The sequence below is a fragment of the Pseudonaja textilis genome, chromosome 12 (assembly GCF_049901715.1).
Source record: "Pseudonaja textilis isolate UNSWEBS1 chromosome 12, rPseTex1.2, whole genome shotgun sequence".
NCBI classification, from domain to species: domain Eukaryota; kingdom Metazoa; phylum Chordata; class Lepidosauria; order Squamata; family Elapidae; genus Pseudonaja; species Pseudonaja textilis.
The window spans coordinates 4441844-4459796 of NC_142001.1; the positions used below are offsets into that span (position 1 = coordinate 4441844).

The window sequence follows — 17953 nt, forward strand, 5'->3', positions numbered from 1 at the left end:
ATTATTATTTAATATTATAATATAATTATAATTATTAATAAATATATTATTATATATTTATTTATTTATTTATTAATATATATTTAGTATATATTTTATTATATAATTATTATATAATAGCTTTTATTATATATTTTTTTCCATTAGGCAAAGCATACCCAATTCCTGCCACCATTCATGTTTTCCCTCCAGCCCCCTTAAGTCATTTCTCTCCCCATGAACCCATGTGGACGATAGAGAATGTCTCACACAAAGATGAAACACTCTGGAGGAAGTGCAAAGCAATCAATAAGCATGAATTTGAAGCAAGCCGTTGTCTCCTGCCTGCAAATAGATCTTCTTCAACCCAGGGATGAGATCACTGATGGGTCCGGAGACCAGCCGCCCAACTCCTGACATGGCTCCTATGCAAGCGAGCACAATCCAGGATTTTTCCTTTTCGTTGAATTTCTCTTCGACGAACTTCACCTAGGAAAATGGAAAAGAGGCATCAGTCTTGCTTTTCTCCTCACTGGCTTCAGAGTTGCCTATTCCAAATTGGTAGATCCAATTGGCCAAAAGAGACATCGGCACACTGTTCTGGTACAGGGTCATTTGACAAAAAGCTGGAAATGCGTAAAAAGGGGACAATAATCCACGATTGGCGGTCTCCCCTTTGTATATTTTGGAGGGGGTATGGAGTGGGAATTTTAGGCCTGTGTGGCACTCCTAAGCTAGCTCAGATTTCCATGGGAGTAGTTGAGGGGGTGATGGATGAAAGGGGTGGTTCCAAATTCTGTAAAGTCTAAGGCAGAGGTCTTCAAACTTGACAGCTTTAAGACTTGTGGACTTCAACTCCCAGAATTCTTCCTCCAGTCATGTTAGCTCAGGAATCCTGGGAGTTGAAGTCCACAAGTCTTAAAGTTGCCAAGGTTGGACACCCCTGGTCTAAGGCAATCTTTCCCCAGGTTTGCAACTTTAAGACATGTGGACTTCAACTTCCACATTTCCCCAGCCGGCATAATTGCTGTTGAGGACCAGCTGTAAATATTGGAAGACAACTTCAGCCAAGGCCTCCTCCCACTTGGATCCTTGGAAATGAAGGCCTGTTATTCCATAAGGGCAGAGAGCGCGGGGCCCTCCGTGCACTTTCGCAAGTGTCCTATGGCTCTCACTAAGTCTGGCCTCCTATGATTCTTGGTGAATGTATTTTTTATGTACCCCGAGAGTTTCTGCACCGGAGACAAATTCTTTGTGGATACAATCACACTTGGCCAATAAAGAATTCTATTCTATTCTATTCTATTCTGTTCTATTCTATTCTATTCTATTCATTCTATTCGATTCTGCATTCGATTCTGCATTCTATTCGATTCTGCATTCGATTCTGCATTCTATTCTATTTTGCATTCTATTCTATTCTATGCTATTCTATATTCGATTCGATTCTGCATTCTATTCTATTTTGCATTCTAGTCTATTCTGTTCTATTCTATTCTACATTCTTATTCTATTCTATATTCTATTCGATTCTGCATTCGATTCTGTTTTGCATTCTATTCTGTTCTGTTCTGTTCTGTTCTGTTCTATTCGATTCGATTCGATTCGATTCTGCATTCTATTCTGCATTTTATTCTATTCTATTTTGCATTCTATCCTATTCTACATTCTATTCTATTCTATTCTATTCTATTCTATTCTATTCTATTCTACATTCTATTCTATTCTACATTCTGTTCTATTCTGCATTCTATTCTATCCCTGATCCTTCATGATGGCCACCTGGACTTCCCAAGCAGAAGGCCATCAGCCACGGGACTGGCTTCAGCAGAAGGGGCAGCTTGCTCCCACAGAGAGCACACCTGTGCTGCCGCTCCATTGAGGACCAGCCCCATCACTTTGGGACCCGGGGGACTACCTGCAGTTTTGACCTATATGGCCCTGGATCCTCAGTCTGCTCGCCCTTCTGACAGCGCCTCCTTCTCTCCCATATGACGAGGAACAAGCCCCCATCTCCCTCCCCCTCCCCAACTCACCAGGTGCAGGTAAGGGACAAAGTATCCCAGGATGGCTGTAGCTATGCCAAAGGCCCACACGCGGTACGTCTTTCTCCTGAAGACTCGCAAGTTGAAATATTTCCTCATCTGTGCCATGCATTGCTGCATCCAGCTCCGGGTGTCCAGTTTGATCTCCCTCTCTCGAGGACTTGAGACCGAGGGCAACATCGGGCGGAAAGTCAGGGACAAGAAGATCTGGACCAGCAGGAAGGCGCTCAGCATCTGGAAAGCGCGAGCCAGCTCAAAGGTTTTTCCCATGACTTTCAGGAGGAACGAGATGCCCACGGAGAAGAGGCAGCTGCCCGTGGTCACCAGTCCGTTGGCCAGACCGAGGCGTTGCTTGAAGTAGTGGCCCAGAATGACCAGGGTAGGGTGGAAGGCGAAGGAGCTGCCACAACCAAAGAGGATTCCATAGGTGAAGTAGCGGACCTCTAGGGACCTGTGGAAAAGAAAGGGCCATAACAAGGTTTGGAAAGAAATTCCACAGTGTCTCTTCAAGCACAGAGGCCTTCAAACTTGGCCCCTTTAAGACTTGTGGACTTCAACTCCCAGAATTCTCCAGCCAGCATAGCTGGCTGGAGAATTCTGGGAGTTGAAGTCCACAAGTCTTAAAGGGGCCAAGTTTGGAGGCCTCTGCTTTAGCGTTTTACCTTTCTAGCCTAATGAAAGAAGGATTAAAAGAAGAAGGTGACATGATGGCAGCGTTCCAATACTTGACGGGCTGCCCCAAAGAAGAGCAGGGGGTCAATGTATTCTACAAAGCACCTGAAGGCAGGACAAGAGACGATGGATGGAAAAGAAACAAGGAGAGATCCAACCTAGGAATAAAGAGAAATTTCCTGTCAGAACAATTAACCGGTGGAATGGCTGGCCTTCAGAAGTTGTGGGTGCTCCATCACTAGAGGTTTTTAAGAAGAGATTGGACAGTCAATTATCTGGAATGGTCTAGGGTTTCCTACGTGGACAGGAGCTTGGACTAGAAGACCCCCAAGGTACCTTCAGGTTCTGTTATTATTCTGTTATTTTATTTGTCTTTTGCTCTGTTTTGTCCCAGTTGTCTGTCTTTCCATCTTGTAGGAAGTTGTCCAAGTGGACATGTGTAATTGTAAGACCATCATCCTATCATCATCCAACTCTGTTTACTCTACTCTACTCTACTCTACTCTACTCTACTCTACTCCACCCTACCCTACCCTACCCTATTCTGCAGGTTGGTTGCTGGCTGTAAGCTGTGCCATAGAAATGCAGGAAAAGAAGAAGAGATCACTTATTGGATGGTGGTTAGAAGTGTGGAATTAGCTGGGACCATGATGGGAAAGGGTATTGTTTATTTATTTATTAGAGGTTTTTAAACCCCACCTTTATTACTTTATAAGTATCTCAAGGTGGAGAACGAACCTATCTTTCCCCACAAAATTACCCCATGAGATGGGTTGGGCTGAGAGAGAGCGACTGGTCACCCCACTGGCTTTTGTGCCTTAAACTCAGTTGTCTCCTGGTTACTAAGCCAGCACTTTCACTACTACATAAAACTGGCTCTTTGGTTTTGGTGGTTTTGTCTTTTGTGCTTTTCTACAAATGTAAATAAATAGCAGTGACTTCCCAAGGCTAGGAGACATATTTGTTAATTTTAAATGATTTGTGATTTAAATCATTTGATTTTATTAATCAATGTTATTCATGATCTCTGAGAGCTATGGAGAGTGAGAAGGTGAGAGCAAGAGGAAGAAATGTAACTCCATTCAGATGGACAGAGTGATTTGTAGTTTGATCTCTGTAAAAAAATAATAATAATAATAATAATAACTCGTCTTACTACGTTGTGTGAACATGATATCAGGTTATGTTGCAATATCATTAACTTTGGTACACCATCTCACATGAATAGAGCTGCTGTGGCCTGTTAACCTGCGTTGATTGAGGGTATGGTGGAAAAACGATGTAATGTTCTTTTTTATAAGAAGTTCAGCAAAGGAAGGAATTACAGGTAGTCCTCGCTTATTGACGAGGAGGTTGTCAGGTTGGGAAAGAGGATGTTCAAAATCCACAAGAGGAAAACCACGGAGTGTGTAATTCTTGAAGTCAGAAACTTGTAGGATGCTATTGAAAATCTCTTCTGGAGAAGCTTTTCTCTGCTTTTGTTATGCCAACGGCCTGTCTTAAATCGCCCCGAATTTGATGGGACAATTGCTACCACCACTGAACAAGTCTGTGGTGCATGGGTTTTAAATAGAACCTGAAATTAATACCAAACAACTGCTATGTTTACACAATTCCCTCAACTGCAGATGATTTGAACTGAGTTATTGGTTCTAAAAATTAGTCCAGCTAGGGAGGATTGCACAAATGTTGCACCATTTTTAAAATAGAATCACAGGATTATTAACATTTATTTTCATTTTTTTCCAGGAAATTATTCAGTTGAGTAACTAGGCTATAATTTATTTTAAGTCTGAATAATTTTAACTGTGCTTGAGGAAAGCTGTGGAAAGTCCAAAGAACAGCCAAAGACAAAACTAGAGATATTTCAAAGGGATAATAATATGGAACAGGAAAGGGACCAAGTGTTTTGACCAGAGCCGCATAGGAGAATATAATGTGAGATAAATGTATTCTTCTCCAAAAAAAACCCTTTGCTTTTCGTCCTGATATTTAGAGCACACAGCCAAATCAAGCCAACAGAGATAATTTGTCTTCATTCCATCTTATAAGAAAACACAAATCTCTTTCTTTAAAAATAAAGCATTGTATTAATGGTGCCAATTTGGAATAGCATTTATTTTAAAAGCTAAACAATCTGGATGAAAACATTTTGGACAGGCCGGTGACTTGCAATAAGCCAGAGAAAGACAAGCAGGAAAATTCAGAAAAGAATAAGTTGGCTTGAGCCAAATTTGTTGATAGTCCAATTACCTCCCCAGTTTTCAAATCGGCAAACATCCTTTTCAAGGGATAAAGATTCCTTAGCCAGACATTCTGTGCCTTGGCCAGACAGATATGTGGGTCTGACATTCCTACCATCTAGGACTGCCTTAACTGGGCTACAAAATGCAGGTGCCCACTTGTGAAGGCATGGGGACCTGGGTGTTGGGAAAGGAATGGCATGAGGAGCGGGGTAAGGACTCCGATGTGGCAGAGAGAAACTATGCAGGATTCTGTTATTCTACCCTGCAGTGAGAAGAGCCCTCCAGGAATCCTGGCTGTTCCCTCTTTCTTGACCTGGCTGGCCTCCAAGGGCGGGTATCAGGAAAGGGCAGCCAAGGGAACCTCCTGGGGATTTCAGTAGGCCAGCCATGGTCGCCTGATCCCCCTGCCCAGCCGGCGCAGGCCAGGCTGGGGGCCAGAGGGAGCACCTGACCTTTTAGTGGCACGGCAGGAGCAAGGAAGGGAGAGTGTGAGCGAGGAGGAGGAGGAGGAGGATGCCCCTCAAATGGCAGGGCAGGAGCCACGGAGAAAGAAAGAAAGAAAAAATGAAGAAATAAGGAGGGAGAGAGGGAGGGAAAAGAAAATGAGGACAGGGAATGTAGGAAGAAAGAGGGGAAGGGAGGCATAAGGGAAATGAGAAAGACAGGGAGGGAAGGGAAGGGAAGGGAAGGGAAGGGAAGGGAAGGAAGGAAGGAGGGAGGGAAGGAGGGAAGGAAGGGCAAAAAAGACAGGAAGGAGGGAAGAGGGGGAGCCATGGTTTTGGAGCTGAGCTGGTCCTGGGGGGAAGAAGGTTCCCTTCCAGAGATCCCAGGGGTTGTTGTCATGCCATCAGGCCATTGCACTGACATTTTATAGAGCCCCTCTGCTTCTCCGCAGTGAGGTCCTTCAGGAGCACCAAACCTGGGAGATGTCTAAGATTTGGGTGCCTGGAGATTCCTCAAGATTTAGGTGCTTGGAGGTTTGGGGGTGGGGGGGAGATGGGCCTTGCTTTGGTCGGAGGGCAAAGGGTTCAGAGATGGGAAGAGCCCCTCAGGCCAGGCCTTTGCTGGTGAGCCTTGTGGGCCTCCCCCACCCCCCACCCTCCATTTCAGAGCCTTACTTGGTGAAGGAACTGGAGAGGAGGCCAATGAAAGCGATGGCGGCTCCCGAGGCAGCCGTGGTCCGGCATCCGATCCGATCGGTGAAGATGCTGACGATGGGAGAGCAGAAGAAAACCATCCCCATCCCAATGGATCCAACCAAGGCTGCAGGAAGGGGAAAAGAAAGGAAAGGGGAGGAGGGGTCAGCCATGGGGGTCAGCCCATGCAACGTGTCAGGAAGTGAGGGAGAAGCCCAGGACGGCTGGTGGCTTGGAGAAGAAACCACCGCCCCCGGATCTGGGAGCAGAAGGAAGAGGTTTCGATTAGGGTCCCCTCCTTGGAAGCTCAACCTGTGAGGTAGTCTAGGTTGAGAAAGTGGCCCCAAGGAGGCTCTCCTAGACCTTTTCTGTGGCTGGGAGCAGACTCAAACCCGAGTCCCACTTGCCAATCCAAAACCTTCACTGCTTTGCCACTTCAGTAGTCCAAGACTTATTTATTTGAACCATAATTTGCTCATGAAAAAAGTTTAGTTTTAGTTTAGTTTAGCTTACTTCCTTGTCATTGCACCTCGTACAACAAAATTAAATGCCATCTTCCGTGTACAATTTATGACTATGAAAATAAACGCAAACGCGCATCCTTCGCATCCTATACGCTGAATGGAAAACCCCTGATGTTGCATTCATATTGCACGAGAGACAGTGGAATTCCATAGAGTTGCTGCCCTGGGATAGAAGCTGTTTTTCAGCCAATTTGTCCTTGTTTTTGTTAATATCCTGTACCAGATGGTAATAGTTCCAAAAAAAAAGGGGGTGATGGTGGCCAGGATGAGATGGATCTTTGAGTGTGTCTTGAACTTTCTTAAAACAGCAGGAGCTATAAAGCTCTGCCAAAGAGGGGAGAGGGCAACCCAGGATCCTCTGGGCAATGATGTTAACCCTCTGGAATGCTTTCCCATCTGCCACTGTGCAACTGGCAAAGCATACACAGGTGTGCAGTAAGATAAGATCCTCTCTATGGTGCAGCGGCAGAAGGTCACCAGCAGTTTTCCATTCAGTTGTTGTTTCCTGGGAAGCCTCAAGTAGTCTAATCTCTGCTGGGCCCTTTTGACCAGGGCTGCAATGTGAGCATCCCAATGTGAGCAAAAAAGGCTTTTCAGCTTTGGCTTTAAAAGAAGCGGCCTCTGGCTGTAAATCTGGATTGCTTTCCTGCAATATCCGGATTGCTTCACTGCAAGGTGAATTCCCGGGTTGGTAGATCCAATCAAGTATCTGGGCTTGACCCAGATCTCCACGGGCCATCAGTTCACACCCAGGCAGTATTGGATCAGAACGGAGAAGCCTTGCCTGACGCTGGGTTTTCCCCCCTTTCTTTCCACATTCATCAGGAACCCTGACCAACCCCTCCTTTCTCTGCAGGGGCAGCCAAAGTGCTTAATATGTCTCTGCAGCCCCTCCCTCCTCCGCTGGCCGGGGAGGGGGCTCTCACTCCCACTGCCCTTGACTCTCAACATGGCTGAAATGGTCATTGTGCAAGTTTTATATATGCGTGCATATCTATGAACATATTCCCTGTTTTTCTTTTCTTTCTTTCTTTTAATATATTCTGTTTTTCTTTTCTTTCTTTCTTTCTTTCTTTCTTTCTTTCTTTCTTTCTTTCTTTCTTTCTTTCTTTCTTTCTTTCTTTCTTTCTTTCTTTCTTTCTTTCTTTCTTCACTCTCTTTGTCCTCCCTCCCACTCTCCCTTTTCACTGCTGGCAATTTAAAAAGTGCCAAACCTGCTTCATGTATTCATTTCACGTTTTGCTTTTTGGATGGGTTCACTACTGAGTGTTAGGTTGACTGGTTTTTCACTGTAACCCTATGGATGGGCGGGGAGGATGTCATTCTTTTAAAAAATACATTTTCTTCCAGAATTAAAGCACTTTTCAGAGGGCTCCTCCTCCAGCTACTGACCAGCTGCAAACTGATGTAGCTTTGACAGGGTTTGGTCTGATTTTAAACACAGGTGAAGACAGTAAACCAGCTTGGTTGTCCCTCCCCTCAAAAAAAGTACAGGTAGCCCTCAAATTTATAACCGTTTGTTTAGTGGCAGCACTGAAAAAGTGACCGATGCTCACAGGAGCATCCCTACATTCACCTGATCCAAATTTGGGCAGGTGGCAACATGGCAAATGTCCCAGAATCTTTTGATCTCCATTCGTCACCTTCCCAGCCAGATCCCTTAACAACCGCAGTGATTCACTTAACAACCAAGGTTGTAAAACCGGATGCAACTCACTTAATAATTCCTTTGCTTAGCAACAGAAATTCGGGTCCTAACTGTGGTCTTGGTTAAGGACTACCTGTATGGATGTGATGATCACTGCATCCCAAAGTTTTGTGCCCCAATGATGACGCGAAGGACCAGGAGGAATATTCACACAAAACACGATGTCAAGTTAGTGTTAATCCAGGTTAAAATGTTTGCAGGTGAATGGATTATGTGGACCTACTGTACCCCCTTTTGGATAGTTTATGACTCAAGATAGTACACAGATCCCCCCAAAATGGACTTACTGAAAGGTTTATGCAAATACCCGGCTGGTAGGAACCAAGGTTGTTTCCAATCAACGAGGCAACCAAATTTCTGATTTTTTTTTTAATAAAAAAACCTTTATTGGTTTGTTTTTCCAGAAGGAGAAAAGGAAAAAGGAAGTTATGTTTTATGCTTATCCTTCCTTCCTCCCCCCCCCCCTCAATCCACTGAAGTCACGACAAAAATATCCCCTTGGAATAACCACCCATTACATCACCGCGAGGGAACTTCAAGCATGATCGTGAGAAAGCGTCTACTCCGGGGATTTGGCGCTTCCCCTTCCCCCCCTCCCCAGGACAGGAAGGGGGCACAATAGCTCAACCGCCAGCCTGCTGGTCCAAAGGCTGCCGCACATCCTCGGCCCCGGTTGGAAACAGCATCAGCCTTCCCCTTGTGGGGGTGGGGGCTTCAGCTGGACAAAGCAACGCACCAACAGAGGAAGGGACGCTTTTCTCGCTCGCTGTTGCAAAGCAGGACTTAGAAAAGTTCCTTTTAGAGAACATGATAATTTGGGCCAAAAACTTCGGTTATGGTATTGATTTGGAACAGCGGGAAAAACTACGGCAGGTAAATGATAAATTAACGTCAGTTGCATATAAGGAGAACCTTTACAAAATGTTCTATCGCTGGCACCTCCTTCCAGCGAGGTTAGCTAAAATGTTTCCCAGTATGTCGGCAAAGTGTTGGAAAGGCAATTATAGCCAAGGAACGTATTTTCATATGTGGTGGACTTGTCCCCAAGCCCAGAAGTACTGGCTTAAAATTAAAACATGGTTGGAAGAAATAACGAGACGAAGGATTGAATTAAGACCAGAAATGTTTTTATTAGGTATATTAGGATCTAATTACAAGAGAAACCTCTAATATATCACACTCCATAGGGTAACCGCTGCCAGAATCACATTTGCTCAAAACCTCGAATGTGCTGAAATGGACAGGCTAATGATGGTATTGAAGACAAAGAAGAAACTATAATATATGGAATGTTTGGTATAAGTGGTTAGAGAGAAGACACAAAGGCATCAATTGAAAGCAAATATGAGCATGTGTTATTTAATGTTACACACACACACACACACACACACACATGGGATACAATTAAGGTGAAGGGAGGTACTTCTACTACTCTATAAAGCCTTAGTAAGACCACACCTAGAGTACTGCATCCAGTTTTGGTCACCACACTATAAAAAAGATGTTGAGACTCTAGAAAGAGGGCAGAGAAGAGCAACCAGGATGATGAGGGGACCGGAGGCTTAAAACATATGAAGAACGGTTGCAGGAACTGGGCTTGGTTAGTCTAGGGAAGAGAAGGACCAGGGGAGACAGGAGAGCAGCCTTCCAATAATTGAGGGGCTGCCACAGAGAGGAGAAAGGGGGTCAAGCTATTTTCCAAGGCACCTGAAGGCAGACAAGGAATAATGGATGGAAACTGAACAAGGAGAAATTCAACCTGGAAATAAAGGGGAAACTTTCTGACAGAACAATCCACCAATGGAACAGAAGTTGCCCTGGGAAGTTGTGGGAGCGCCATCACTTGAGACTTTCAAGAAGAGATTGGACTGCCATTTGTCAGAAATGGTGTAGGGTCTCCTGCTTGGGTGGGGGTGTGTGGACTAGATGACCTACAAGGTCCCTTCCACTGATTATCTGAGTAGCAGAGAATACACACACACACACACACATATTAATAGTGATATAAGTTAAGCTGAGAAATAAGAGTACAAGTGAACAGAATGGAGAAGTAATCGATATAGTTATAGACTTTGTTAATTAGTGTGAACACTGTTACAGAATCATTGTAAAGAGTGGAAATTGGTTTTAAATGTTGGAATGTTGAATAAATAATTTTTTTTTTAAATGTTCCTTTTACTGGTGGTCCTCGACTTACGGCCACCACTGAGCCCAAAATTTCTGTGGCTACACTGCTCAATGAGCTTTGCCCCCATTTTACGTCCTTTCTCACCACTGTTGCTAGGTGAATCAGTTGTTTAGCAGCACCGTTGTGAAGTGAACCTGGCTTCCCCATCGGCTTCGCTTGCCAGAAGGTTGCAAAAAATGAGATCACATGACCCCAGGACCCTGCAACCGCCATAAGTATGAGTCAGTTGCCAATTATCCAGATGTTGATCATGTGACCATGGCGGAGATGCTGCAACGGTGTTAATGGTCATAAGTCGAATGGTCTTCGGTCACGAAATGAATTGTGTAAGTTGAGGACTACCTCAGGGGTGGGATTCAATTTTTTTAACAACCGGTTCTGTGGGTGTGGCTAGATGGGTGTGGCCATGTGACTAAGTGGGTGGAGCTTCTTTTTTTTGCAGCACCCCTCCAATTTTTTTTGGCCTCCTGTGCTCCTGCACAGCACCCCCCAATGTGCTCCACTTTGGGGCCTTCTGGGCCTCCGGGGTGAAGCAGTAGGACAGCAAGGGGGATCCCAGCAGAGCTGATCATCAGAACAGCTGATTGTCGGGAGCGGGGGGGAAAGAAATACTTTAAGGAGTGACTGGGAGGTGGAAAACACAGTCGGCGATGTCACACATGCGCGATAAGGACTAACTGGGAGGGGAGGGCCGTCCAGGGACACGATTTGCCGGTTCTCCAAACTGTGCAGAATCTTAACAACCGGTTCTATAGAACCAGTGCAAACCGGTAGAATCCCACCCTTGGACTACCTGTAATCTCAAAATCCCCCTCTGATGGACTAAGCCAGAGGTCTCCAACCTTGGCAACTTTAAGACTTGTGGACTTCAACTCCCAGAATTCCTCATGTTAGCTCAGCAAAGTTGGCTGAGGGATTCTGGGAGTTGAAGTCCACAAGTCTTAAAGTTGCTAAGTTTGGAGACCCCTGGACTAAGCCATCTCGACTGGAAAAAGCAAGTACTGAGCTACCTATCTTGGAAAGTTATTATGGGATGTCTTCTGAAATGGTCCTGATTTTAGGAGGGATTTGGAGAATTGATTTGCCAGCCAGCCAGAAGAAAAAAACAACAGCAAAAATAATATGTTTTTTCTTAAGGCATATAATCTGGAGTAGAAATTTGATTGTTCAATTATGACCATCTTGAGTTTCTTTTATCCCCTCTACGGCCACCTCCGCATGTGGTATTACCTTACTTGCTTTATGACAATATTATTATGGGCTTGCAGAAAAGGGATATGCTAACTGTCCACCCAGGGGGTCTGCAGAGTACGGAGAGGGGGAAAATCAAGATGGGTATGCTGGTGAGATCAAAGCAATACCCCAAAGAAGGACACTTATACTTTATTGATGCTTTTGTGGCTGCCATCTTGACCCTATATTCTGCTGTGTCTCATTGAAGGTTGACGTGATTAGAGGTGATATTCAGATGGTTCTGACCGGTTCTGCAGAAGCAGTAGCGGAAATTTGGAGTAATTCAGAGAACCAGCAAATGCCACCTTTGACTCACCCCGCCAACCCCATCTCTTCTCTGCCTCCCATCGAGTCCCAGCTGATCAGCTGGGTCTCCTTTGGTTGCCCTGCACAGGAGAACGGAGCTGGAAAGCAGGTTAGCGGGTTGGGGAGGGAAGGGGGATTTTGCAGTAACCTTTCCCTGCCACGCCCACCACGCCACACCCACAGAACCAATAGTAAAAAAAAAAAATTAATCCCACCACCGCTTGCAATATACTAACAAAAGGAATTTCTAGTTTCAATAATTCATTGCCCCAGTTGTAATCCAGCTCATCTCTAAAGCATGACCTGGAAATTTGATTATTCTTTAGAATTATGACTTTAAAATTCTTGCTCTGCTATGAGTCAGCTTGAGTCCAAAGAAGATCCTGCAAAATTACACCCGGTGTCTCATTCTTGAGGAGTGTTCTAAACAGATTAATGCGAAGGATTAACACAAAGGATATCAAAGCCTATTGCAGGATTTCCCAACCGCATGGCTGGCTGGAGAATTCTGAGAGTTGAAATCCACATGCCTTACGGTTACGGAGACATTGGTCTACAGTTTATACAAAAATGTTATGGTCATCATCAAAATATTTGCTCAGGATGGGGGTTACTGCCTTCTACCTGGTCACTTTCTATTCATCTAAAATCCTAATTTTCACTGTTCTTTAATGCAGGGGTCTCCAACCTTGGCCACTTTAAGCCTGGAGGACTTCAACTCCCAGATTTCCCCAGCCAGCAAAGCTTTAACTTTAAGCCTGGCGGACTTCAACTCCCAGAATTCCCCAGCCAGCAAAGCTTCAACTAAGCCTGGAGGACTTCAACTCCCAGAATTCCCCAGCCAGCAAAGCTTCAACTTTAAGCCTGGTGGACTTCAACTCCCAGAATTCCCCAGCCAGCAAAGCTTCAACTTTAAGCCTGGAGGATTCCAACTCAGAATTCTGGGAGTTGAGGTCCTCCAGGCTTATAGTTGCCAAGGTTGGAGACCCCTGCTTTGATGGGCTGTAGCCTGGTAGTGGCCCGTGGTCTGGGGGCTGGGTGCCTCTATTCTAACCAACCAGTACTTCCCTCAGTCAGATGTTTCCCAAGTGAACGAAGCTAAAAACTTGCTGTCTTTGGCAGAAAAAGTTCTGAAATCAGCAAGAATGCTTCCAAACTCTACCAATGTCCCAACTTCTTGTGCCTCAAATGAGCTGGCTAGTGAGTTCCGTTGTCCAGTCAAAGTGGCATCTACCTCTTTTCAAATTTGGGGGGGGGAGCTTCATTCAAATGGGAAACAAAGACCCTCTTCCAGATGTGCTGTGTGTGTCCATCTACAGCTCATCTCTTTGGAGGTCTAGCGAGAAATGCTTGGATAAGTTTAGAATGAGCCAAGGAAAAACAGTGAGCTGAAAGTTGAAAACAAGTCCACTTCCTCCAACCCAGGGGTGGGATTCTGCCAGTTTGGACCGGTTTGGGAGAAGTGGATGTTAAATTTGCATCTGGCTCGCCGAATAAGGTATTTGAACTGACCTGCTCCAACCCATATCATTAGATACATCGAGAGTGCTGGTACTTGTAGTCAAACTTCTTTGGAGGGCAGAAAGTTTCGTTTTGGAGCAAGCATCTACTTGGGTGGTCTCCTGTCCAAGAATGATTTTGCAGCTGCAGCATTAGGCAGGTAGAATTTTAGTTACAGGAGCTCCTTTTTCATGTCTCTGGAAGAGAAAAAATGACCCTTGCTTCCTTGCTCCAAACAAGCCAGGTATTTGACTTGGCAAAGTTAACATTTTTGTGGGCTTCCTTTCCCACATCGCTAAAAGACAAATCTGAGGAAACTCAACTTTCCCTAGAGAGACAAATTAAGAATGAAGCTGACTTGGATTACGGTTTCTGTTTTTTTTAAAAAAAGATAGGCTGACGAGCTGAAATCTGGGATGAGCAATAAAAAGGTTTGTTGTTTGTCAAGCTGTTGGAATTGCCATGTGCAACTGAGCAGAATTGCCAAATCCCACCAGACTGCACATAAATGGCCTTTTTTCAGTGTTATGAAATCCTATCAACTCAATGTTTGTAGTAAATTTCAGACTCAAGATTGTTCTGTTCCAGGCACTCTTTGCTTTTAAAACCCTTTTCCATATATTACCAGGGCAGCCAAATAGCCACAACTCCTCTGCACCATAAACATCCTCATTTTGTGTAAATTTCCAACCCTCAGCCTAGACTGATCTATAGAAATTCATGATCCCACCTGATTGAATTTATTAATCGTGAAGGTGCATTAACTTGATTTGCTTGCAACAGGCTAACATGGCTTTTCTTGCTTCAATTGCAACAAACTGACATGGTTTTCTTTGTGTTGACTGCCACAGACTAACGTGGTTTCTTTTGCTTTGGTTGAAATATACTAACATGATTTCTGTTTGTTTACTTGTAAAAGACTAACATGGTTTTTTTTCCTGGTTGCAACACACTAAAATGGTTTCTCTTGCTTTTGCTGCAAGGCATTTCTTGCTTTGGTTGCAACGGACTAACATGGTTTCCTGGACATCAAGTGGGCAGTTTCCTTGAGCATATACACGCAGATCAATCACATATTAAGTTGTACAGACCAGTGGAATTTTCCTTCCGTTATCTGAAAACAGACACTGTCAAATAAAGATGTAAAGACTCTGGAAAAGAGCGCAGTGAAGAACAACAAGAATGACTAATTGCTCTTCTCTGGGGAAAAAGGGTTGCAGGAACCAGGCCTGGCTGGTCTAGGGAAGAGAAGGACCAGGGGAGGCAGGAGAGCAGCCTTCCAATAGTTGAGGGGCTACCCCAGAGAGGAGAAAGGGGTCAACCTGTTTTCCAAGGCACCCGAAGGCCAGACAAGGAATAATGGATAGAAACTGAACCAGGAGAAATTCATCCTAGAAATAAGGAGAAATTTTCTGACAGGGAGAACAATCAATCCACGGAACAGAAGTTGCCCGCAGAAGTTGTGGGAGCTTCATCACCAGAAGCTTTCAGGAAGAGACTGGACAGCTACTTGTCTGGAATGGTATAAGGGTCTCTTGCTTGAAGGCCTTCAAGATTCCTTCCAACTCTGTTATTCTGTTAAATGCTGGAAAATGGTGTCCAATCCAGGGGCATCTTCACAGAGATGGTTGTCAAAAAAAGGTTGAGATGGCAGCTCCACCTTCCCCATCTGAGCCTTCCCCCGTCACATGCTTGATGCCCATCGACAGGGGCTCCAGTTGGATGGATGGTCACCATTTTGAGGCAGCAAAAAACAAAACAAAATGGAAGCTGCAGACCTAAAATAAACACCCTAACGGAAAGAACAGGAGAAATCCTGTCCTTGGCAGCCCTCGGCATGGTTTTCCCTGGACATACAAGTGTTATGCAAGCAGAAGAAATCATCCCTGTCCTGTTGCTGGCTTGGAAAACATCAACCCTGGTGGTGGTTGTGACATCCTTCCCTTAGGGAGAAGGACGCTGCCTTCCTCCCACAGGGAAGCTCAGGGAAGTTGCTTGTTCACGGAGGTCCCTCTCCTGCGGCTGAAGCTTTCTGGGTCAGGTGGAGACGGACATGGCTAAAGTCCCAAATCCTGGAAATGTCAACACTACGACGGCTGTGAGCATTCATCTGTCGAGAACATTCCAGGGCTGTAGTGTTGACATTTCCAATGATTTCTCTCTCTCTCCCCCACCCCACCCTCATTCTCATTCTCTCTCTCTCCCCAGATCAACTGGATGTTGACTTGTTCCCAGCTGTGGCTGCAGGAGGGCCATAAATCTTAAAATACTGGCTGCACCTGTGAGACTGAAGCTCACTCGTTGTGGAGGCAATTGGTGGTGACCATCTTGGCTGTTTTGACAACCCTTCGCAGATGTTCCTGCAAGCACCTTGGTGATGGTTAAGCCCGACTCACAATACTTCCCGATGTTTTAATTATCTGATTGGATGTTATCCTTGAAGGGCCCTAAATCTCTGTGTAAAACAGTCTTGTGGATGCTTGAATGCTCAAACAAGCCCAGACAAATTGTCCCTTTGTTCATACAATGTCCTCATTTCTGTTCATTTCTCCCCCGGTTAATGAATCAAAAGCAGAAGCTCTGCCAAAGAACCGAAGGAGAAGGGTCCAATTGGGCACCCCTGATCTGAACCAAGATTTTCTTTTCCTCTAGGTATACCTGTGAGTTTCCAGGCACCTGAGGGACCAGGACCTCATCCAACAATTCTGAAGGACATCAACCAGACCCCTTGGGTGATTTGATCACTTGGGTGGATGTCCTCCTGCATTTTGCGCAAGGAGAGACTCTTTTCCTTGGCCAGTTAAAGCCATGAATCCACATTGATTTTGTTAAACCAACCAGCCCTTTCTTTTAACAGACCTCAACACACACACAAAATCAATTTTCAGAATGTTAAGCTGTGGGTTTAGGAAGACAAGGCTTTGGTGAGTGAAGGCCAATTCATGATATTCACAACTATGTCCCATAACCCTCCCACTGTTTCCTGCTCCCCCATCAGTCAAGAGGAGAAGCTCAACAGGAATGTCACCAGAGTGGTCAGAAAAGTCAAAATAGGAGCCACACTGGGGTCATTAGAGCTACACTCTACATTTATGGGCATCACAGAGCTTGAATTGTTCCATCATGACTTGGTGGACTATACCTTACACCAGGGGTCTCCAGCTGTGTCAACTTTAAGACTTGTAGACTTCAACTCCCAGAATTCCTGGGAGCTTTGCTGGAAGTTGAAGTCCACAAGTCTTAAAGTTGACATGGTTGGAGACCCCTGCCTTACACCCTTAAACTGAAGATCTGACTTCTCCAGTCCTGCTTTCTAGCTAAAGGTAAAGGTTTGCCCGGTCCAGTCGTGTCCAACTCTAGGAGATGGTATTCATCTCCATTTCTTAGCCGAGGGAGCCAGTGCTGTCCAAAAGACACTTCCATGGTCATGTGGCTACTTGCTGAAGCGCATGGAACACGGTTACTTTCCCACTGAAGTGGTACCTATTTATCTACTCACAGTTGCATGCCTTTGAATCACCAGGTGGGCAGGAGCTGAGACAAGTAACAGGAGCTCACCCTGTCATGTGGCACTTGGGTCACGAACCCCGTCTGTCAGTCTTCCAGATGACAAGCTCAGCATCTTTAACTGCTGAGCCACCGTGCCCCTTTTGCTTTCTGGCTGCCTGTCCGAGCAACCCTTCAACCCAGGGGCTGGACACTGGCTAAGTCCACCCCTGGAATATTGCATCCAGTTTTGGTCACCACATTACGAAAAAAGATGATGAGAGTTTGGGAAAAGTGCAGAGAAGAGCAACTAAGATGATTAAAGGCCCGGGTGGGGTTGAAATATATGAAGAGCGGTCGTGGGAATTGGGTATGGCCAGTCTGGAGAAAAGAAGGGCCGGGGGTGACATAACAGCATTGTTCCAGTATTTGAGGGGCTGCCCCAAAGAAGAAGAGGGGGGTCAACCTATTCTCCAAAGACACTTGGAGGCAAGGCAAGAAACAATGGATGGAAACTAACCGAGGAGAGAAGCAACCTGGAATGAAGAAGAAACTTCCTAACAGTGCGAACAATTAGCCAGTGGAACTGCTTGCCACCAGAAGTTGTGGGGGCTCCAACCCTGGGGGTTTTAAGAAGAGACTGGACAGCTATTTGTCTGGGAAGGTCTAGGGTCTTCTGCTTGAGCTCCATTCTGATTGACTTCTGGGTGGCCCCAGGCTGGGATAAGCTTAAATATTGAACCCAGCAAATGGATTTTCACAGCGGGCTTGTTGCTTGATTTCTGGCTAGGAAACGCTGCCATAAATCATCTTGCTCCCTCTTAATTCTAATTGCTCTCTAATGCTTTCAGAAGATACCGACTGGTGAAGAAATACTACCACGAGGGAAGAAATAGGGAACAGAACATGGGAGGGAATTATTTTTGTTGG

General features: G+C 45.2%; 1 protein-coding gene and 1 long non-coding RNA gene across 2 annotated transcripts in view; both read right to left on the reverse strand.

The window, feature by feature from the left end:
- Nucleotides 1-17953, reverse strand: part of LOC148124756 (uncharacterized) — an 801081-nt gene that overhangs the window by 680452 nt on the left and 102676 nt on the right. The window lies entirely within an intron of this gene.
- Nucleotides 1-17953, reverse strand: part of SLC16A2 (solute carrier family 16 member 2) — a 77980-nt gene that overhangs the window by 7509 nt on the left and 52518 nt on the right. Inside the window, exons 2-4 of the mRNA XM_026703111.2 lie at nucleotides 6061-6205; nucleotides 2016-2475; nucleotides 325-468 (exon numbers count right to left, since the gene is read on the reverse strand). Of these exons, the coding sequence (XP_026558896.1) occupies nucleotides 325-468; nucleotides 2016-2475; nucleotides 6061-6205 (749 nt within the window). The remainder of the gene's footprint in view (nucleotides 1-324; nucleotides 469-2015; nucleotides 2476-6060; nucleotides 6206-17953) is intronic.